Source organism: Rhinolophus sinicus, chromosome 17, assembly GCF_057876585.1.
Source record: "Rhinolophus sinicus isolate RSI-liver-muscle chromosome 17, RSI-T2T, whole genome shotgun sequence".
Taxonomy (NCBI): Eukaryota; Metazoa; Chordata; class Mammalia; order Chiroptera; family Rhinolophidae; genus Rhinolophus; species Rhinolophus sinicus.
In genome coordinates this window covers 2,309,209-2,332,708 of record NC_142517.1, presented here as the reverse complement: position 1 = coordinate 2,332,708, position 23,500 = coordinate 2,309,209, and the positions used below count along the sequence as shown (strand labels likewise).

The following is a 23,500-nucleotide window of genomic DNA, read 5'->3' as shown; positions in this document are numbered from 1 at the left end:
GGAGACCATCTGGAGGCCCCCACCTCCCAGGGGCGGGAGGGGCTTCGCTGAGCAGGAACCAAGGGTAAGAGTGAGCACTTCCACCACGGCAGCCCCAGGCAGCAGGGACCTGGGTGGGGCCCCGCCGGCCGGCAGAGCCTCCCAGGCCAGGGCTGCAGCCCCCACTCCCAGAAGCATCTGGACAGGTAGGCCAGCCTGGGAAATTCTGCATGTGTGTCACGGCTGCTGGGTCCCTGCATTTGGTTTGTGTCTATCCCCCCAAATAAGCAAAGAACAGGTCACCTAAGTTTCAAAGCCAAGGTTGAAATAACACCTGCAGAGGACCCATGTTTACACAAAAACAGAGTAACATGTGTGCAGAAAGTCAGCCGAGCTCACACCCAACGAGACCAGGACTGAGCTTTGCCCAGAGCCAGAGAGATGTCCGCTTGTGGCCCCACTGGACAGGGAGGCAGGCACAGGTGGCCAGAATCTCGGCCCCAAGGCCTAACGGAGAGAAGCCCAGGAACCACGGGATGGCCGAACTGGCCCTCCAGGCACTGGCCGCTGGCGGCTCTGTTCCCCACAGGGGCCGTCTTTGGGGCATAATATTTGACGACAAACTAAGGCTACCAGGAACCCAATTTGCAGTAAACTTTCATTGCTTCTGCCTGGATGCACAGGAGCCACTGGACCAGGAAAGAGAAAGCCGGCACTGATCTGATTTCTGGAGCAAAGCTGGTGCTGGCCTCAGTGGTCACCCCCCCCTCGGCTTCCTCGGGTCAAATGTGATATAGACCCTCAGCCCGGCAGGGCCTGCAGCCCCTTCCAAGACACTTTGCTCTGTTGCCACCATGTTGCATTTTTCCTGTTACAACAGAAGCTCAGACTCAGGAACACACACACACATGCACATGCATACACACACATACACATGTACGCACATGCATACACACAAGCACACAAACACACATGCACACATGCATGCAGCAGCATTCCACACATGTCCACTCTGTCATTGCGAGACAAGCACAGCTCTCAGCACAGCTGGCACGGGTGACATCAGCTTGGCTCTCATGAGTGGCCAGGACCCCCAGAACCACAGGCGGCCCCATGGCTATGCACGGGTGGAGGGGGGGTGAGGCAGCAGAAGCCCTTGCTGATGGTGAGACCTCTGGCCCGTGGCAGAAGGAACCAAGGCACTGAGAATTCGGAGTTGCAGTCGCTCAGCCCATAGACGCGGAGGAAAGAAAGGCCCTGTCCATGGCGGTGCCCGCATACAGGACGCGGGGTGGGGGTCCACTCCTCTGCCCCCTCCCATGGAGGCCTGCTGTCTCATCCTGCTCTGGGGGGTGGGCATTGACTGCTGTGACCAGCTCTCCCCTGTAGTCACCTCTTCCCTGTGGTCACCCCTCCCTTGTGGCCTCCTCTCCCTCTGTGGTCACTTGTCCCCTGTAGTCACCTCTCCCTGCGGTCAGGCTGACCAGCACGCGATGCCCGTCTCCTGCCAGGGGCTCACCCACCTGACCTGTGGGTCAACAGCGCTGCTGCCCGCCCTCAGGCACCTGAGCTGCTGCACCAACTGGTGAGCTGGGCTTCGTCTGAGTCACCGAGCCTCTCAAACCTCAGCTTCCTGCGCTGCAGCAGGGGACAAATGTTTGTTCTTCAAGTCTGTTGTGGGGGCTGAGTCAGGGCAGGGAACAGTGGGTTCCTGTGCCTGCCTGCACCCTGGTCTGTGCACACGTGCGTGTGTGCCAGTGTGTGCAAACAGCAGGTGCTCACTCCCCTGCACAGGCATCCAGCGCCCTGTCGTGGCCGTGCGGCAGGGCCTGCTGCCTAGGCCTGTCACCCCAAGGTGTGCCCCTGCCGGGCCTGGCTGCTGGTGACTCTACAGCAGCTCCTGCTCCGGGCCTCAGCTTCCCCGCTGGCTCCCCGCAGTCCTTTCCTGGGGACTGTCTTGCTGTCCCCAACCTGTGGCACAAGCTACATGCCTGCCACCTCCAGAGGGGTGCCTCCCACTGTCCTGAGCTGGCGGAACATGTGGAAGGGGCCTTCCCTGGGGAGGAGTAGTGACCGTGTTCTGGCTCCTCTGGAGCAAGCAGCCCCCCCCACCCCCGCCCCGAGGCCCAGAGGAGCCAGACCCACTCGGCGTGCCCCTGTCCCCTGTCCTGGCCCATCGCTTCGTCCCCTCCCTGCTCCTACCCTCTGTGAACTGCGGATGAGTAGATTCCGTGGGGCAGGAGTGGGGTGCCCACGCCCTGCCCCAGGCAGCACCACCTGCTCCCAGGTCTCTGCTGGCTGCTCTGAAGTGGGAGCCCCACCCCACAAGAGGAGCCTGATACGGGGTGATGCCCTGAGATGCCCCCACAGGCTTTTCCCGGCGCTGAGCGGCTTTCCCGTGTGTCCAGGAACTCGCTGTGTGCGGGCAGGGCCCTGTCCTTTCTAGAACCACGACCAGGCCAGGTCCGCTGCCCCTTCCGCATAGAGAGCCCTAGGACTCTCTGCCCTGCACTTGCTCTGCCCGCCTGGGGGCAGACCACGTCCCTCTGTGCTCTCAGTTCCCTTTTCCCAGGGAGGGAAGACCACCTGCCCTGGCCCAGGAGGGGTCCTCATCAGGGAGGCAGCAGTGGGAGCTTTGGGGACTTGGTGTTCTTCCTAAAGACAAGTCAAGAGAGGTCCCACTGGTCCCTAAAGGTGCTGGGCCTCAGGGCCAGGAAACGGCCATCGTTGGGGCCCAAAGTCTAGCTGCTGGAACAGTACAGCTCACTCCTCACAGCCGCGCCCAGGCCCAGACTGCACCAGCCCCACACCCTTGGTGCAAGGCTAGGAGATGGTGGGGGGCAGGCCCCTTCCCAGTTCTCCCCAATACAGCCACTGGGGTGCCCCAGCAGACCAGGACAAGTGCCCCTCAGCAGCCTGCACCCCAGCCGCAGGGAGGTGCGTGAGGCTGTGCAGCGGGCATGCCAGGATGAGCCCCTCACCGCAGCCCCACACCCAGCCCTGCTGTAGCCACTGGGACAGTGCTGGCCCCAACATAGCCCACCCCCCCAGAACCTCCTCACCAGGCCTGTACCAGTCTCCCCACCTTCGCTCCACCCTCCATAGGCCCGGCACTGGCCCAGCTGCCCCCAACCCTGCAGGGTGGCCCTTGCCTGCCGGCCGGCTGCTCCCTTGGTCCCTTAGCCCCGGGCCCTGGGAGCAAGGCTGCCCCTCCAGGCGGGTGACTGAGGTCCCGGCCAGCCCAGAGGGAGACCCCTGAAGCCTGGCCTCACAGGCAGACAGCACCACAGGGGGCAGTCCAGCAGGAGGGGTGCCTGTGTCCCCACTGGAGTCTGGTCTCTGGACACACAGCTGGGCACATCTTGACCCCATCCCACAGGAAAGCGTGGATGTGCCATGTGGGCGGGATCTCACTTCCCTCTGAGATCTGGGGTTAAAGAGGCCAGGCTTCCCGAGGGGGGGGGCGTCATGTTTCCTGTTTCCCACCCCCTCTGCCTACCCCAAAAGGCCGGTGTCTCCAAAGATGGCAGTGCTCATGTTCCACCAGCTGCGGGGCAGAGAGGGTAGGGAGAGGGCACATCCGGGAGCAGCCACAGCACAAAGGGGAGGAGGCATGGCCACTGCACGTGCTCCCCACCAGGACACCTTGTGACCAGGCCGTGGGTTCTTCCCCTTCAGAGACAGGAACTGGCCTGGCCTGTCCTCTGTAGCACTGTCCCGTTGCTGCTGTATCAAATACCACAGACTGGGGGGGGGGCGGGGGGGGGCGTCTAGAGCGACAGAAATGTATTCTCTCCCAGGTCTGGAGTCTGGAAGCCCCAAATCAATATGCCAGCAGGGCCACACTCCCTCCAGAGGCTCCAGGGAAGGTCCTGCTTGCCTCTTCCAGCTCTTGCAGCTTCTTGGGGCCCCAGGCACCCCTTGGCTTGTGGAAGCAGCTCCCCAGTCTCTGCCTCTGTCTTCACATGGCTTCTTCCCTCCGTGTGTGTCCAAATTTACCTCTTCTTATGAGGAAACCAGGCCTGTTGGGTTTAGGGCCCATCCTAGGGACCTCAGCTTAACTTGTTTACATCTGCAAATACTCAATGTCCAAATAAGGACACACTCTCAGGTACAGGGGTTAGGACTTCAACATGTCATTTTGGGTGACAGAGTACAACCCACAATACCCTCCTTCTTACAAAGAAAGCACGAATGGAAACCCTCTCAAAAACGGGGGCTCACCTCCCTCTGGGGGCCTGTGTTGACTCCACTCCTGCTCTAGGCAGCATCTCCTGGAGGTGGTGGGGGAGGTGCTGCAGAAGGCAGTGATGGCAAAGGACACGGGGTGTCCACCACGGGGAGGCTGCAGAGTCCTGTCACTGTCTAGGGTACCTCTGGGTCTGGCCGCAGGGTGTGAGGGCACTCTGCCGTTCACCACCTGTGACCTGGGACGAGGGACCTCACCTCCAGTGTCTCCATCTGTGAAGTGGACCAAGCGGGAGACAACCTGGGGGAGCATTAGAGGCTCTGAGGCGTGCTGTCACGCTGGCCGCAGAACCTCCAGCCCCAACAAAGGGAAGGAAGAGGGGCGGTGGCCCCGTGTTCTGCCAGACAGGCCCTCAGCTCCCCTCCACCGTGAATCTCTGAAGTCTCAGTTTCCTCTCTGCAACTCTGCAGGGACAAAGCCTCTTTGCTTCTAGCCTCCCCGACAGGTGAGGCTCCGGGCATTCTGAGCTCAGATGAGGAGCCCCAGGAATGGAAGGGGGAGAAGGTGCAGCCTACCTGGCCCTGCCTGTGGGGGGTGCCCCCTGCAGAAGGGGCCCACAGCCCACACCTCCTGCAGCCGGAGACACTGTGTCCACCGTCCATACCAGCACCTGCTTCCCGGTGCGAGGACAGCCACTCCCTCCTCTGCAGGTGCTGTTCCCCACCAGCTGCCATCAGGAGACCCCAGCGAGGGCAGAGGGAACCCCACAATACCTCGGCACAGGGGCCTCACATGTCAGCTCTACCTGCTCCTCTGAGGCCCGCTCTGACCGCTCGCTACCGGCCATGCCCAGGGCAAGGCTGAAGCAGCCCTGACCTCACTGGGTCCAGGGGGCCTTTCTCCTGCCGCCCTACTGGGGTGCGTCCCCTCTTCCCCCCACAGGACCCAGCTTTGCTCTCCATTCACAGAGGGCAGCCCCATCCAAGCTTTACTGACCCCCTCCCCAGCCACCAGCCCTGTGACGTGCCACGCCACTCTTGGCGTCACCCAGCACCTGGGGACTGCCTGTGCTTGTTGGCCCTGCAGCCTGTGGGCAGCATAGCTGTGGTGGGCGGTGCCCCCACCTCTGGCCTGCCCCTGAACTCTCTCCTGCACCAGCCAGCAAAGCTGGGAGCTGTGGGCACCCTGAGTTCCCAGTCGCCGCGGGCACATGTGCCCATGAGATAATCACCGCCTGACTCAGACAAGCAAAGATCATTGAGCTGTCATGCCTATTTCAGGAAAATTAATTATACCCCATACAGAGAGGGAACTCGCCCATTAAATGTCCTCAATGCACTGGCCCGGAATGCCACAGCACAGCCTGCCTGCAACTCGGAGCGCGGGAGGAAGTGGGCAGAGCCTCCAGGAGCCCCAGGTGTCAGGAGAGCTCCCAGGTGGTGGCCAGCAGGACTCCAAGCCCTGCCAGCTGGGCCCCTGTCCCCGTCATCCATCTATCAGCCTCCACCCAGGGAGTCCCGCCGGTAGCAGAGCTTGTCAGCAGCTTGGCTGGCCCTGGCTTGCCTTTGGAGGCTCTGTATCTCGGAGGCCCAAGTGATCCACACGTGGTGACCCTGTGCCCATTTGAATGGTTGGCCCCACCCCAGAATCCCCTTCTCTCCCTCACTTGCTCTTCAGGGGCTTGTGGTTGCCCAGCAAGAGGAGATGGACAGCATGTCCAGGGACCAGAGCTGGGAGCCAGGCTCAGCTGGCCCGGGCTGAAACACCAGCCACAAGCATGCGGCTCCACCTTCCCCACCGGCAGGAGTTGAAACACACATTGGCATCCAGGTGGCAAATGACAGGGACAAGCTTCTTAATGACAAACAGCAGCAGCTCATGTTGCTGGCGTCCCCTGCTCCACGTTCCACCTGTGTCTGCCCTCACTGGTCCTCAGACAACCTGGGGCATGTGCTGCTGTTATCTGTGTGGCAGGCGGCAGGCAGAAGAAGAGAGGGGACGGAGGGGTTACAGCCTGGCCAGGTGCATACTGGCAGGGAGTCAGCCTCCCTCCACAGAGACCAGCTCGCTGCCCTGTGTGGAGACGTGAAGGCCTATAGATGAGCCAGGTGGCCTTTGTGCCAGGCTCGGAGCTCATGGAAAAGCGGACTCACTGGTCCTCACTAAATCTCTATCTCCACATCTGTCAATCCAGGCTGCGTGGTTTTCAAACTTTTGTCATTATTGCTGTTATCATAAAAAGAAATCTTTTGAGATCACTGCTCTAGAAAACATGATAAAAGCAGGCAGCTTCGATGAAGTCCTCAACCCCCCTGATGTGTCCACAGTCCGGCCAGCGGGCAGTGGGCAGGGGGGAGGCGTGGAGACAAAATGGAATAATTAAGACACAGCTAACTGCTATCTCAAAGAATCTCAAAGTGGATCATAGATGTGGATATAAAAGCTAAAAGAATAAATCCTCTAGGAGGGAACAGAGTCCACGATGGGGTAGGCAGAGATTTCTTAGACAGGACACAGCTAGCACTAACCATAAAAGATAAAATAGTAAGTTGGACTTTATAAGATATAAAACCTACAACTCTACTCTTCAAATGAAAGGCAAGCCACAGATAGAAATATTGTGTGTGTGTGCATACATATATATGTGTACAAGATATTTGTGTATACACATATGTGTGTATGCATGTGTGTAGACACCACATATGTATACATGCATGTGTGTACATCTATTTGTACCCACACACGTACGAAAAATAAACTTAAAATGGCTGGAATTTGAAAGACGGACACTATCAAGTGCTGGTGAGGACGTGGAGCAACTGGAACGCCCGCACCCAGTGGGCGGGATGTGAGCTGGTGCAGCCCCTCTGGGTAACAGTGTGGCAGCTTCTTATAAAGTTCACAGCTATCACGCCACCCGATGCAGCCAGTCTGCTTCCACCTCCATCACCCAAGAGGAATGAAGCACGACCACACAGAGACTCACACAAATGTTCACAGCAGCGTCCTTGTGGGTCCCAAACCAGCAACGGCCCACGCGCCCATCAGCAGGTGATGGGTAAACAACGTCTGGTCGTCCACACGCTGGAACACCACGTAGCAGTGAAAAGGACGGAACCAGTGACACAGGCAACACCTGGATGAGTCTCCACATAATTATGCCGATGAAAGAAGCCAGGCACACTGTGTGACCTTTCGTAGGAAATTCTAGAAAATGCAAAGTAACCCACAGTGACAGAAAGCAGGCCATCAGCTGCCTGGGGCCCAGAGAGCGGGAAGGTTGCTCTGCAAAGGGCCTGGACGGCCTTCTGGTGACAGAAACATTCTCTGTGTTAGTTCCAGGGGTGGCCACATCACACAGGTCGGTCTGTCGTAAAAGTTCATTGAACTATATTACGATAGGTGCATTTTACTGTTTGTCAGTCACAGCTCGGCAGGCTGATTTGGTCTGGGGTGCGCTGTTCCTGTGGGGGGTCTCACATGCCCTGTGTCCCTCATAGACTTTGGTCCTCAATCCAGTGGGACCTGAGAGCCCTGGGCCTCTCACTTGACCCCTGGCTTGCTGGAAGGGGATGCACTCCATGAAGGAAGGAAGATACCTTCCCCTTCAGATTTAACAAAAAAACAAAACAAAATGAAAAACGTGCAGGTACGCGGGCAGGCCTGGAGTCCATGACCTTCATCTACCACACAGCCTTTCAAGGTGAAAGGGACAGAACACTCTGGCCAGCCGGGCTTCCTGAGGGATACTTAAGTCCTTTCTATTTCTTACAGGAATCACATTCAAATAAGTGAAAGAATGATCATTAAGGAGGAGTGAGTCAAACTGAGACCCTGGGAGTTCCCCCAGGAGTTGCACACGTTCGCTCAAGCTCTCGGCCCGCCCAGCCCTCTCTTCCTCCTTCCCCCCGCACCCCTCCACTGGCCTGCCAGCTGCACAGCCCTGAGCCCACATTCCAGGTCCCTGGGTTCCTGTTCTTTCCTCTAAGCCTGGACAGTAGCCCACAGAGCCAGGCCTTGGGAACCTTAGGGGGCCCTGGAAGCACTCTCCACCCTGGTTATGTTCTTGCAGGGGACCCCTCACCAAGGTCAAGGGTCATGCACCGGGTGGATGTGTGCCCTGCCCCTGACCACAGAAACCCAATAGGCCAACATATCCTCTTCTGCCCCAAACAAGTCAGTTCCTCTTAAGTCAGATTCGGTTCCTGCCTCTGAGATGAGCCTCATCTCCGGCCTGGAACTTCCCTCACAGCCTGTGCACACTGTCCCCATGCCCCACCCACAGAAGCCGGTCTTATTCCTGAGCTGCCTGGTTTCTGTACACCCAGAAGGACTTGCTCCTGAAAGCAGGGTATGCACTAACAGACATGACCCCGTGGCCCAGCAGCAGAAGTGCTACCAGCTCTGGGTGACAGCAACCCACGGAGGCACCCAGGCAGGGTTACTAAAGGTCTCCTACCTCCTGTGGGAGGAGTCAGCGTTTGCAAGCCCAGCTCTGAGACCAGCAACCTGCTGCACTGATGCTTCTTCCCTCGTGGACAGCTGCCCTCCTGGCTGCGAGGGCACAGCAGGTCCCACTGTGTCCACAGCATGCTCACTGATGCCAGGCGCTCTGCTCAGTGGTCCTTGTGGGGGTTCTGTTTGCATAGCCCTGAGAAGTAGATTGCATTGTCCTGTGCGCCACCTGGAAAACAAGAAAGCCAGCTCTGCGCGGTCACTGTCCACTGTCACAGGATGAGGAAGCTGCAGGGCAGGGACCGACCCCAGGTGTGCCTGACACCAGAGGCCACCTGCTTAGGCCACGTGCTTTGTGCGTGGGGCTCTCTGGGCTTGGCTGCAGCTGCATCAGCAAGGACTCAAGAAGACACTTGGTCTGCAGCACTCACTGCTTCAGGCTATACCTGGACCCTCCCCAGAGGGACCGGGAGAAAAAAGACTCTCAGAGCCCACAAGTGCCCACCACTCGGATGTGTGAATGTGGCTCGGGGATATGCCAAAGCACGCTCAGCCTTGCCACACCCAACAGGAGCAGACGCATCCAGTGTCAACATCCTGTGACACACCCCAGCAGCTGCGCCCATCCACAGAAATGTTGACAGGGCAGGTCCCAGAGGGTCCTTTCACGTGCGGCCACGCTGGCCTATTCATCTGTGGGATGGGAGATGGGAGACGGATCGTGAACAGACCAGTGAGCCTGGCTGGGACCTTGTCCTAGCGCCCACAAGGTCTCCGAGCAGCCCCTGCACAGGCCTCCAATGCAGACCTGAAGGTCCTATGGTAACAATAATGATGATAATACTGTTGCGAGGGCCAGAAGAACCACCGAGCAGGTGACCACGGGCGATTCGCTGGGGAGCCTCACAGGCCCGGGCTCAGTGATCCTGGTGTCAGATGTGTCCTGATGGGCCCACAGGAGCGGACCACCAAGTTGGGGAGCCAAGATACACACGCCTCAAGTTCTTCCTAGTTTACAAGACTACGTCCCACTCAGCAACCTGAGATTCCCCTTAGTCTTTTCCACAGCAAACACCACAGAGCCCGGGCCCTGTGCTCAGGCGTGGTGACCAGGGGCCGAGTGCTCTGAGCCAGCTCCCTGGCTGGGCCACGCACAAGCCAGGGAACGAGAGGCCCAGCAGGGACGTCCCCTGGGGGTTGCTGAGCTTTTCTCGGGGGTGTGTGGTCTGATTGGCCTTCCTGTCACAGCCGCTTCACAGCTCCTCAGTCCCCGGGAGTCACAGCTTGTGACGTGGGACGGTGTAACTCTGTTCTCAAGCCAGCAGCCCTAACTGCCCAAACAGGCGGCGTTTGCTGGGGCCTCCTCCCCACGACCGACCATGAGGTTGCCGCACGGAAGCAACACTGGACACTGTCATTCCCAGGCCATGGAAACACATCCTGAGTCTCCAAGGGGTTCCTGTGGATGGGACTCCAGTGGCCCACCCTGCGTCCTCCCCTCACTGCACTCGCCCCGCGCCCCGGGCCTGGCGCTGCACAAGGAGCTACTGTCCGTCTCTAGGCATCTCCCCCGAAAGATCATTTTTCTTTTCATGGTGGTAAAACACACAAAATTCAGCAGCGTAACCACTGTTAAGTGTATAGTTCATTCACATTGTTGTGTGGCCATCACCACCATCATGTCTGGAAACGTGCATCTCCCCACACTGAGACTCTGCCCACCATCTACTGCCTGTCTCTACGAATCTGACTGCTTTAGGGGCCTCGTGTAAGGAAATTGTACAGCATCCAGGATTCATGTGAAACCGTGTATCAGAAGGTCCTTCCTCTTTAGGGCTGAATAACACTCCCTGTGAGAACGGACCATATTTGTTATCCAGTTATCAGTCAATGGACACGTGGGTGGCTTCCACCCCTTGGCTACTGTGGAAAGCGCTGCCATGAATGTGTGTGCAAGCGTTTGCTCGAGTCCCTGCTTTCAATTCCTCTGTGCCCTGCGGGGTTGCTGGACAATCTGTTGTTTCTGTTTCACTTAAGGAACAGCCGTCTGTTCCCCACCAGGGCTCCAATTTCTCCACCATTTTTCGTGCTGGCCATCCTCACAGGTGTGAAGAGGTCGAGGAACACCTTCTGTAACCAAAAACTATTTGCAGGTGCAGAAGGAAGATGCTTTGTTCTTTCGGCAGCCGCATCTGCTCTACTGCGAGGAAGTCGCAAAGCCCATGTTCAGAGACCAGGAAATAGTCCGGCTATGAGCCTTTGTTAATCCTTGATTTATGAGCGGATTCTGAGAACATGGTGAAGAGTACACGGAGCCCTGGGAAGGAAGGACCAGCTGCAAAGAACCTGGGTGTCAGACGCTCAGCGGATTAGCAGAGCCTGCCCCCACCCCAGAGGGAGCGTGGGAACCAGCAGGCCGGGCGCACACCCCAATGCAGCCTCTGGCTGTCCCTCCCATGCAGACCCTGGAGCTGCCCACCACCACTGGGCAAGGGGCGGCAAGGGGGGTTACACCTGCTGTTGGGTTGCCGTGACTTGTTGGCAGTGAGGCTGAATGCAGCAGTTGGCACCAGACCCTCTCCTTTAAATCCTGAAACGCCTCGGCCATAAAGAAGAGTGAAATCTTACCATTTGCAACAACATGGATGGACCTAGAGAACAATATGTTAAGTGAAATAAGTCAGACAGAGAAAGACAAATACCATATGATCTCACTTACATGTGTGGACTCTAAAGAATAGAATGAACACACTAATCAGAAACAGTCTGAGACATAAAGGAAAAACTGAAGGTTGCTAGATGGGAGGAGGGTGGAGACGAGGGAGAAGGTGAGGGGATGAGAAAGCACAGTCGGTAACCACAGATGGCCACAGGGATACGAAAGTCAGTTTGTGGAATGCAATCAACAATGTTGTAAAGATGTTGTAGGGTATCCGACGGACATGTGTCCCATTAGGGAGACCACCTCCGGGATGATGTAGATGCCTGATCGCTGCACTGTACACCTGAAGCTGAACAATAATGTCAACTATAACTTAATATATGTATTAAATTATATGTTTGGTCACAGGATGTGGAGTACAGCGTAGGAAATGGAGTCAATGGAATTGTAACAGGTACGTATATACGGTGTCAGAGGGGTAATAGATTGAGTGTGGGGGGTTATCACTTTGTGAGGGGCGTAAATGTCCTACTAGTACTGTTTTGTATACCGGAAACTAATTAAAACTGCCACCTGACCTGCCAATCCACCTGGAGGACGTGCCCTCTTACTGAAGCGGCTCGGAAGGAAGGCACTTCCACAGAGATGAACTGAGGGAAAAGCCGACGTTTTTTCCCCCCAAATATTTTATTTAAATATTAAATTAAAAAACAGACATCCACTAATCATTTGGCATACATTTCTCATGTTAACGTAAGAAATAAAATAATTAACTCAGTTACAGTAAAAAACAAAACCCACCCACAGACACCTTGCTCAGACGCGAGTGCCTCTCAACAGGCTATTGCATCCGTCCGAGCAGAGCACTGTGGGGAGACCCAGGAAACACACCACGCATACCTGAAAACAAGACACACAACTCGACTTACGGCAACGAGAAAGAAACTGTGAAAGGATAAAGTGCTTGTCATGTTCTGAGGCCTTTGATCTCTGGCATTAGAACAGCCGTGTGAGAGGGGACCGGGCTGTAGTGGGCCGCGTGCTGCTTCCGTGGGAAGGGGCTCGGCCTCGCTCCGCCCCAACCTTCCTCACCAGTCAGTGGGAGGCTCGGGTGGTGCCTGTGGTCAGGCAGCCAGGCCAGCCCATTGCCCAATCCTTGAAGCAGCCAGTGCAGGAGGGACAGCAGCAGCGAGCTCGGCAAATGCAGCCACAGGGGCCGCCCGCCTGCCCACCCTCCAGAAAAGCGGGCCATCTTTGGCTTTGATGAATGCCCACCTTCCCCCGTGGTTACCTGTGTAATACTGAAGGGTGTAAGAGCCAAGTGAACGGAAGGCACCTGGAGGTAAAGGGCCGTGCTGACCGGTGCAGGGGTGTGCAGGGACGACCCTCCTCTCCCTCCAGAGGCCTCTGACCCACGAGCCACCACCTGAGTCTACCTGCCAGGTAAAGACGCACCTTGTCTCCCTCCTCTATGGACCTGGTGTCAGCGCCTTGCAATGTTACCAGAGGGGAATTTAAACTGGGAACACAAAGGTGTAGTAAAAAATATAAAAAATAAGTAGTGTCTATTTGTCTCCTATTTATATACATATACAGTATTTGCTTAAAAAAAAAAAGGAGCAAAGCTTGAACAATACTGACCTGACCTGTCATTTCACTTCTGTGAACGAAAGCCTAACCAGGGGCCTGGGTAAGGTTGGGCTGCCCGTGGGCTGCCACCCAGTGGGAGCAGGCCAGCCACTAGCATGACCCTTTACTATCTGTTCCTCCCAGGCCCAGGTCTCCATATTGCACATTCCCCAGTCAGCTGTTCTTTTTGGACCCTGATAATGAAATGCATAAAAACTTAATTAGCAGCGGAAATCAGACGGGCAGCAGGAGGAAACTCCTCCGGCTGAGCAAGTGCCCGGCTGGAGTGCCCCGCAGCCAGCCCGCCCGCCCTTTTGAGGTTCTTCCGAAGAATCCTGGAAACCAACTCTTGAGCAGTTTATAAAACTTCTCATCTAAAAAAGAAGGTATAATGATCCTGTGGGTACTGACTTCAGGGGAGAGAAGTCCGAGAATTTGTAGATTATCTTCTCCTGGGCTGGCCTTAGAGCTTTTTAAAAACCGATACATAAAGCAGAAAGTTCACAGCTTTCATTTGAAGCCTAAGTGTTTCCGGAAGTGGGTAACTGTTAACTAAAAAAAACACGATACCACTCAACGCGCACACACACACACATAGGTCGTCTGCATGCATAGGGCTCACACCGTGTTTTGCCCAATGCAATGCTCGTGACCTGCCGTGCCCATGGACCAGGGAATCCCTGGTCCCTGGGCCCCTCCTGCCACCAGTGGCCCCAAGCCAATTTGCTGAGCCAGCCGTCATCCAGCTCTCACCTGCTCCCTCCTCCCCCCCATCTGCCCGCCCCATGACACACCCTCATTATTCTTCTTTAGAAACTGTCCAGTCCTGACTCATGTTAACAGCCGCTCAGTGCAAGAAGAAAATGAAACAAAATATAAACTAAAAAGCCAAAACACCAACGTATTGCTTGTTTTGCTTCTCAGAAGTTATTGGCTTTGAGTCCGGAAACGTCTTCACATACTCAGATTATTGCTTCGAGGAGTCAGCGGCCCATTTGGGGCGGAGGGCAGCGACCCGTGTTCCTCACTGCACCAGGACGAAGGTGCCCAGCTGGCCGGCGGTCAGGTCCTCCATCTCGCAGTCCCCCTGCGGCAGCCCCATGGGGTTGAAACCTGGCGGCAGCATGGCAAAGTGTGGCTGCAGGGGTGTGGTGGCGGGGAGGGGGACCGAGGCCGTGCTGATGCGTAGGTGGGCATCCAGGAGCTGGGCTGCCGAGGCTACTGGGGAGACCCCAGCCTGGACGATGTGGGGCGGCAGCAGCGGGCAGGGCGCCAGCCCCAGCTCCTTTTGGAGTCCTGACACAAGGAGGGCACTGTCGCAGGGGGCCAGGACCAGAGGGGCCGGGGGTGGCTGGGGGGCCTGCGGGCAGCTGGGCAGGCCTGCCGGGTGGTGCTGTAACTGGAGCAACCTGGAGGGAGACAAGGGAACGGGGAAGGCACAGGTCACTATCAGCTCTGCTTGCTGCTTCTGGCATGTTCCACCCGGCCAGGTTCAGACACTATCGGTGTCCACGCCCCGTGAAACTGCTGGCTGAAGCTGCTCAGAACACGCAGTGCTGTGTGACTAATCCCCTGAGCAATTCCTGACATTTCCATTCTCCGGCGTGCTTTTGTGGCAGCTCAGAGATGCCAACCAGATGTGACATTTTTACTCACTGCCCCCATCCATCCCCCTTACAGGCTTCAAAGTGACAAAACCTGACGGCTCCCCACCTCTGCCACCACCTGCGGGGAACAAGGCCCCACAGGTCTGCACTTGGGGGCAGGGAAGCGTGCTCATCTGACTCCATGGAGAAGGGGGAGCTTAGGAGGAAACCTCCTCGTGCAGGCGCCTGCGCCGAGCGGGCGTACCTCTGTTGGTGCAGCACCTCTTCCAGCAGGCCTCTGCCCTCGCGGCTGCCAGCCCCACCGCCGTGCACGCCCAGGCTCTGCGCAGGCAGCTGGAAGGCACTCAGGCCACCTCGCGTGGCCCGGCTGGCAGACGGCTGGCACACCTGGCGAGCCAGCCCCTTGATCTTGTTCAGCCCCAGAAACCCTTTGGTCCTTGCGTTCTTCCTCAGCTGCTGCCGGAAGGCTTTCAGGCCTGGGGGGAGGTGGGTGAAGAAGCCTATGGACCTGGCCCCGCAGTGCAGGGCTTCCACACAGGTGGGGCGGGGAGCAGGGAGGAGGCATGGGCAACACAGAGGTGGTAGATACGAGGACTAGGATGCTTTCCTGCAGGGCTCAGGGTGCTTGCTGGGCATCCGATCACTTGTGACAAACCACCCACCCCTCCCTAAGGCTGGGAAGTCTTCTTCTTTTGGGGTTTGGTTTGGGGCAGTAGTTCCAACACCAAACAGGCGTGCGCCTGAGCAGACAATAGACCCTTCATGGAATAAGGGTGCGATCAGTGCCACAGGACCAGGGAGGGGGTGAGACCCCCCCAAGCCCTGGGTTGGGGGGAGATGCCCAGGCAGCTAAGGGGAGGGATCCCTCCCTGACCCCATCGCTCCTGCAGGCAGGAGCTGCTGCCTGGTCTCCGAGTGTCTCGGGCCTTTACAAAATAGCCACTAGAGGCCGATGACTGTCTCAGAGACCAGGCTGTCTAGAACGGGGGCAGCACTGCAGCCTCCCCAGGGAGTAATGCTGCTCTACCCCGACCCGGCTAGAGGATGGGGGGACCCCTGCCATCAAGGACAAAGTGATGTCCTCCAGGGCCACACACAGCATCTCCTGGGGAAGGTGGAAGTGAGACCGAAAGGGGAAGTCACCTTGAGTGAGCGAGGTATCTGAAGCCCTCCGGCCTTCCTGGAAGCTGACGGGGAGCAGGGCAGCTCCTCCCAGGGCCCCCTGAGCCTGCAGCACTGGGGTGGCAGACTGGGCCCCCAGCAGCGGCGAGGCCAGTCTGAGGGGGGAGCAGGTGCCCACCAGCCCCTGAGCGGCCAAGCGGCCACTGAGCCCCCCGGGGCTGTCGCCGGCTGAGGTAAGACAGCTGTCAGAGCTGGTGCCTTCGGAAGGGCTTGTTGGGGAGGAGGAGATGATGATACCTGCAGAGGGAGCGGGGTGTTCTTGAGGGGGGCTCCCCACGCTCCCCACAGCCAACACACCCAAGGCGCCGCCAGTTTTCACAGGAGAATAACTGACTCCGGCCCCTCTGCACGCCCACTGCAGCGACACTAAGCCCCCAAGGCGATCCTCACAGCCCGCTGACGGGGACAGACAGCTGTGCTGGGGGTGTGGCAGTCTGTGATGGCCAGAGGCCACCAGAATGGGGAGGCTTTACAGTCGGCTGCAGCTGATCCGGGCGCTGACCCAGGACACAGAGGGGCCCAGGCTGAGAACCTGCCCTCCCGGCACACTGTCCCCATCACCAAACCACCACAGGAGTGTCTAAGCGTAACCCTTTGGCCTTTGGGGTTAAACCAATGGCGGAGCTGGGGGATGTAACCACAAGAGGTGGATAAGCAGAACAGGTGCGTTTGGCATCAGCCCTGCGCAGCCCTGACTATAACCCCGCTCAGCGGCCACGCGCCTGCCCACGGGACACTTACACGGAGTGGCGCATGGGGAGAGGGTGGAGACCTCGGCCAGCGTGTGCCTCCGGCCCGTACTGCTGGGCAGGGGCCTCTGTGCCTCCCGCTCCGCCTCCGCGCCCGGCTGGACCTCCTCGCTGATGGCGGTGTCCAGTGGGCTGCTGGGGGAGGCCGAGCGATGCCAGAACACTCCACTGCAGTTGGCATCCATGGGGAAGAGCAAGGGCTGTGAAGGACGGACACAAACCAGTGAGCCTGGGGCTCTGTGAGAGCCGGTGCAGGGGCCGTCCCTGCGGCCGGGAACCAGCCGAGCCCCCACCCCCGACGCCACACAGCGCAGATGCTCACACACCTGGAGTGAGCTGTGCAGGTCACAGTCCATTTCGACCTGCCCCAAGGTCTGGGGCTGCGGGCAGAGCAGGGAGGATCGGAAAGCGTCACTGGGGAGGCCTTCCTGAGGCACCTGTGGGTCGGCAGACGAGGACGGGGCCATCAGGCAGCTGGCTCTGGGGACAACCGCGACATCGCGAGAAAAGACCATGCTGGCTTGCTCTGGCATTAACAGGTGGCAGCCACTAGCTGCCTGGGCTCAGGACACATGCGCTCTCCCTGAGGCCACGCTGGTTGAAGGTGACCAAGAGGAGCATGGAGAGGCCAGCATGAGGGACAGTTAGGAACAAGTGGCCACAGGACAGACCTGACCCCCAGCAGAGCATCAGCACCCCCCCTTCTCCGTGCAGCTTCTGATCCGAGGCTCACAGGGGAACCCCGTCAGGGCTTAATGGGTCGTGTGTGCTGGGACCTGGGGCCCAGCAGGCTCATCCTGCGTCTCACCCCCCAGCATGTCTGAGCGAGGGATCCCTAACCTGGGGACGAAATCCAAGGCAGAGACAAGGGTGGGGCTTTAGAAGGAGCCCCCTCACCTCCAGGCAGCTGTGATCAGAGCTTCTGGGCCTCTGCGGCCGGGCCAGGCGGGGTCGGGACGACTGGGGGGGGCTGCGGTACTCCTTCAGCCGCTCCAGGAGGAGGTAATAAATAGCCGCAAAGTGGTTATAGCTGCTGTTCTGCAGGGACTGCGACAGGCAGAGAAGCGGGTCAGAGCCAGGCCAGAGGAGATGGCGGAGAAGCAGGCCTCCCGCGGGCAGGCGGCGCCCTGGGACATCTCCTTGAGTCGCTGAGGCTCCCTGACGGGGCCATTCCCAGGGTTATTCTTGGGTGGCCGAGAATATCTTTTAGAGGTGTGGACTAGCTGGCCCTTAAATTAGCCCATGTTCCCATTTTAGCCTGACTGGAGAGCGTCTGCTCTCTGACACGGCCGCGCCTGCCCCCAGGAAGGCCTCTCCCACCAAGACCAGGCGCAGGGAGGGCGCTGTGCTCACCTCCACAGTCCTCTGCCGGTCCACGCCGAGCGTCTGCATGATGCCCAGCACTTGCTCGTCGTAGTCTCCCAGGTTGGAGCTGTAGCTGAGCGCAGGGCAGGCGGGCGGCGGGCGGGGATGGGCTTGCATCCAGCGGTGCTGCCGGATCTGGGCCAGGGTGATGCGTTTGCCCGGCTCCACCACCAGCATGCGCCGGATCAGCGTCTCGCAGTCTGGGGGGTGGGGCAGGCATCCTGAGACCCGGCGGCGCGGGTGGCGCGGTGCCCTCCCCCACGGCCCACCCAGTCCCACAGCAGCCCCGCAGGGCACGAGGCTCCCATGATGCGGGGAAACGGACAAATGACCATCCTAAAGAGTGCTGGCCTGTGCCATCGGCTCAGACCTGTCACCAGACAGAGCCCCACGACTGAGGGATGGGCCTCTGTGGGGACACAGTCCTCCCAAGTGGTCCCCGCAGAGACCACTTAGACTCCCCATTCTGCTGTGGCCACACGTGTTAGCGGCCAGCGGGTCTCACGTCTTTACTGAATGGAGAAAAGCACGTGTGCAGAGTGGGTGAGACACAGGGACGGGGCACTGGGCAGGGACTCCAGAGAGCAGGCCTTCAGCCGGCCCTCCGGGAGACGCCCTTGCAGGAAGGGACCTGCCAGGCCTAAGTAGGGCACTGAAAACACAGCGTGGGTTGGGTTTCTCTCACAGGTAAACACCCCGCGTAATACAGGCCTGACTCAGAAACCCAATGGCAGACTCAGAAGACAGTCAAGCAGGCATTTCAGGAAATGAATGCGTCCTCCCCCTCCTCCTCCAAAACTCCCATCGCGCTCCACGCCCAGCCCGCTCAGGAGGCTCAGCTCACGCCTCACACCTACCTCGAGACATGAAGAAGGGGATGCGGAAGCGGCCCTCCAGCACCCGCTGCCTCAGAGCGGGCAGGCTGGGCCCGTCGAAGGGCAGGGACCCGCAGACGAGGACGTACAGCACGACTCCCAGGCTCTGCCAACGACCACACAGCACAGTCAGAGCCCGCTCGCCCTCACTGCTTAGCATCTAACACGCACTGCACACGCGGGTTCCTACCCAGATGTCCAGCTGGGGGCCTTCGTACTCCTTCCCCTCGAAGACTTCTGGGGCTGCGTACGGGGGGCTCCCACACCACGTGGACAGAGGCTCTCCCGACTTATAGAAATTCCCAAATCCAAAGTCTGAGAGACAAAGAAACAGGTGATGAAGTTACGGTGCAAACAGCAGGGGCCGTGGCTTCACAGGTGTGCGTACAAAGCGCACACGCCGCCGCCCCACCCCACCAGGACGGTACTTCCTGGGTGCAGCGTGACCCCCTACCTGCCAGCTTGATGTCCATGTTGCCGTCCAGCAGGAGGTTCTCGGTCTTGAGGTCCCGGTGCACAATGTGATGGCTGTGGCAGTACTCCACGGCCGACAGAATCTGCCAGAACTTCTTCCGGGCTTCGTCCTCGCTTAGGTGCCCATTGGAAGTCAAGTAATCTGAGGAGCGACAAAACAAAGCTCGAGCTCCCACACCTGCTAGCCCGGCCCATGTCTCGGGCACACTGAGGAATGCTGCAGAACTGTATAGCAGGTACACCCCAACATGAGACAAGCAGTACCCGCGAAGTCAGTACCATTTGCCGTCAACAGATACTAAAACTAAGTGTGGCTTACCGAACATTTCTCCATTTTTTGCAAATTCAGTGACAATATAAAGCATATCCTTTGTTTCCATAACCTACAAAAATAAAGACATGACATTTAACCACACAAAAAGGAAGCATACCAACGGTATAAATATTCCACCTGAACCCCAGTCAACTGTTAACTTCTCTGGGATGAGTACCTTCATAATTTTTGGAAAGTAAAGAAAAACTTCGACAGTAACGAAAGAAATAAGGGGATTCCTATTCAAAACAAGAATTTAAAAATCAGAGGTGAATTCCTCACTAGACTGCCTAGCCTGGTATTTCTTTGCTCTCAAAAAAAAAAAAAAAAAAAAGGTTTAGAATTCTCCTATATCATAGGAAATAAATATAAATACAAATGTAAAATAAATATTAAAAAACAAATAACTCACTTTGCCTCACCCCCCTAGAGGACTCTGGAGGCTACTGAAGTAAAAACGACTTCCAGAGTTCTGCTATGGCTTTCTTCTAGAAGCCGAGCGTGCAACAAATGATTCCAGCCAAAGGCCAGCACAGCTGAATCACAGATAGCAAATACTGCCCCCCCGCCACCCCCCATGCGTTAGTGACATCATTAATTAGGCCACGAGAAGCCAGCTTTGCCAGGTGAGCTACAACAGTCTGCTCTTTGTACTGCAATCTGCTCAGCAGCGTCAACAGCAACAGCCCATGTCAAGTACACCTTAAAGATTCCTTATTGATCGAGAGTTTTATTTCACTTTGAAGAAAATGTTTTAAAGAGTTTAAAACATAACTGAAAAACAAAGAAAAATTCAGACCTTTGGTAGCGAAAGAAGTGTAATTACTATCTGTATATTCTAAACCAGTTCTGAGGGAGGCAGAAAAATAATACATTCTTGCAGAAAAAGACTCCTTCAGGTTTCAGAATTACTCCTTTAAAAAAGGTACTTGGAAAACAACTGCTTTGAGCTGTAAATCTAGAAAGAAACCTGAACACCAAACAGTTCGGCTAGAATTTTCACTGCCCTTGTGCTCAATGTGTATAACAGAGTGGCGAGTAAGACAACCACTGTTCACCCCATTTCTCAATGAAAAAAGTGACAGAAAAAGAATGAAAGCGAATGTGTGTTAAGTTTAAAAAAAAAACCACACGGAAAGAGTTTAGTGCCTCACCAAGGTTCTGGGCCTGGGCTAGCTGGATGAAAATCAGACGCCAGCGCCAAAACCAGGCTAATCACCATCCTTGCTGTCCCACTGCATCATATGTCTCCAAATGGTTAAAGCAGCCCACAGAGCAATGAGAAAATTCACCCCAGAAAAGACCGACTTGGATCCCGTGGGCCAGGGGATCGCTAACTGGGTTAGTCCACACAATGGGCCAGCGGGGAAGCCATGCTCTGGCTCATCCTTTCAGCACAGCCAGAAACAGACAGGGGTCAGCCCACTCCTGCGGAAACAGGCACATGTCTCAGGCACTGACATCAGTGACCGGGGAGGAAACTTCTTCTCCAGACGGCAACTTACAAATGACAACAGAAACAAAACACGAACCAGAGAGCACCTGACGCGACTGCTGCATTAACAGCGCTGAGTAAACTGTCATTCTGGAAACACAGCCCCGACGACTCCACTTCTACCTTCATTTTAACAGAGAAGAGCCTTGCGTGGGATCATTTCAACTACCGTCTCGTCCTACCTCACTGTACACCTAGCCCTGCCAACAGCACAAATGCACACACTGTCCCATATTCATTTCAGACTCTCAGGGTTTTGTGAGAGTCATCCAAAGGAACCTCCAGTCAACACAACTGGACATAACATCGAGCAAAGGACTTATTCTCCTGAACGAGGCTGGATTTCATCTTTACAGAAGTGGTCAGCTAAGTAACAGATCGCTTTGCTGTCCTAATTAAACCAGCACTTATTTTCCAAAGACGCAATTTATTAGTTTCAACAGAACAAAAATAAAGGCCCAAAACAAACCAAAAGACGGACAGGGTGAGGCCTGTTCTTAACGTGGATTAAATGACAACCTTGCTTTCACCAGGGCAAACGTATTCTCATCTCTCCGTTTTTGATGAAGAGTTTTAAAAGGGGAAGACAAATGCTTACTGCTGCCTTTGCAAAGATAAATTAATGAAAACTAGTAAGAGCAGCTGGTTTGTAAGTTTAATAATTATCTGCAGAGGCGGAAGTGTCTAGTTTCACTTGAATATGTTCTACCCTAAATGCCCGACTTGTGGCAACACACAGATCTGCTTGTTTGTCTTCACAGTAAGAGTAACACTGACCTCAACACATTCAACACTGGACAAATTACAATACTAAGTAAAATGTTCATGAAGCGATTATGACCCAAAAGCAAGAAAACAGCTGTGAATACCTCTGCACCACTTACAGAAACTAATCTATTGACCTTATACAACCAACTCCTGGACTCCCACATCCACACAAAGAGAAGAGCAACCTTCCGAAACTGCACACTTACGTTGTCGGAAATAAGAAATAATACACTTGCCAGAAGTGACAGGGAAAGGCACACTGGCGCTTACCTGGTAAAGCTTTATGATATGCGGGTGATTCAGAAGCTTCATGATCTGAACCTCACGGTATATTTTCTCCAAATTGCTTGAATCTAGGCGTGTTTTATCGATTATTTTTATTGCAACCTACAGATTTTTACAAGAAAAAGGATATTCTGTTTAAAAAAAACAACCAAACCTCTCACTTAACCTAATTTTCGCTTTTTGCAGGTTAATTTCTAAAATACTTTATATCTCCAAGAGGTCACAAAAAGTTGGGGGGGGGGGAATAACCAAAGTCATCATTAATATTATCCTTTAATACTTGGTCTTTACCCTTTAATGTTCATACACATTATGCAGAATCATAACATAAGGAGCTTCTTTTCTTTACCAGACTAAAAGCTGTCAGCGTTCAGACCTTACGACATCGCTAGACCCTGCGGACAGGGATCCCACCCGGCTGGCTGCGCCCAGCAGGGTCCACCCCAGGCCGGCCCTGCCACCCCACGCACCTGCGTTTTGGTGACTCGATGCCGGGCCAGCTTCACCACCGCGAAATTGCCCTTGCCCAGGGTCCGCTCAATGTCGTAAAAGCCCACCCGGAGGGGCTTCTGCTGGCCCTGGCTGGCGCCCGCTGGGGCCGCGCTGAACTCAGACATGATCACCATGGCTCCGGGCACCTACGGACGCCGGCAGCGCTCAGCGCCGAACCCCGACCCCACACCCGCCCCCGCCGTGGCCCGACCCGTCCCGACTCGAACCGAACCCTCCGCGGGGTGCACCCCGCCCCCGCCGCCCGAGGTCGGCTCCACTCCGGTCCCCGGGACCCGCTTAGCCCCGTGGGGCGTGTGGACCCGCCCCCGCCGCCAGGCTCCATCCGAACCCGCGGAGCGTGCACGCCGTCCGCGGTCGGTTCCGTCCCAACCCTGGAGTCCCTTGCCCCGCGGGGCGCGCGGACACGCTCCCGCCGCCCCCACCGCCTGCGGTCGGCTCTGCCCGGAACCCCGGACCCCAGGCCAGCGGGGCGGGAACCCGCTCCCGCCGCCCCAAAACAAAAGGGAGCTGGCGACCGAGGGGCGAGCGGCGTCCCGGCCCCGACCCCCCCGCGCGCACCCGCGGGGCCACCGGAGACCCGAGCGCCGCCTGCTGCCTCACCTCCGCCACCCCCGGGGCTCCGAGGCCGGGACGCCGCTCGCCCCGCAGCCCCCGCCGACCGCTCGTTCGCTCGCGCTGTTCGGCTGCCTGCTGCTCCGGTCGCCTCTGCCGCCGCCAGCCGGGCCGCGCCGCATGTCAGCTCTGAGGCCGCGCGGCGCAACCCGCCGCACGCGCCACCGCCCCGCCCCGCCCCGGCCCCGGCAGCCCCGCCCAGGCCCCGCCCCCGGCCTGGTCCGGCCCCGCCCCCAGCCCGCCTCCGCCAGGCCCGCCCCGCCGCCGCGCTGGATTGATACATCCCCATTGACGTCGCTTTGACGCCAGAGCGACGCGCGGCCCAGCGCCAAGCGGAGGGAGAGCGGG

General features: G+C 57.1%; 1 protein-coding gene across 1 annotated transcript; it reads right to left on the bottom strand.

Moving 5' to 3' along the window:
- Positions 1-11,931: 11,931 nt before the first annotated feature.
- Positions 11,932-23,283, bottom strand: SIK1 (salt inducible kinase 1). Its single transcript, XM_074324689.2, has 14 exons — positions 23,141-23,283; positions 22,498-22,665; positions 22,013-22,129; positions 19,486-19,549; positions 19,147-19,308; positions 18,883-19,007; positions 18,675-18,798; positions 17,806-18,017; positions 17,350-17,499; positions 16,779-16,889; positions 16,445-16,652; positions 15,665-15,940; positions 14,766-14,997; positions 11,932-14,323 (listed from the first exon to the last, which is right to left on the bottom strand). The coding sequence occupies exons 2-14, from the start codon at positions 22,651-22,653 to the stop codon at positions 13,939-13,941; spliced, it is 2,322 nt and encodes a 773-aa protein (XP_074180790.2). The 5' UTR covers positions 22,654-22,665; positions 23,141-23,283; the 3' UTR covers positions 11,932-13,938.
- Between the last annotated feature and the right edge of the window lie 217 nt (positions 23,284-23,500).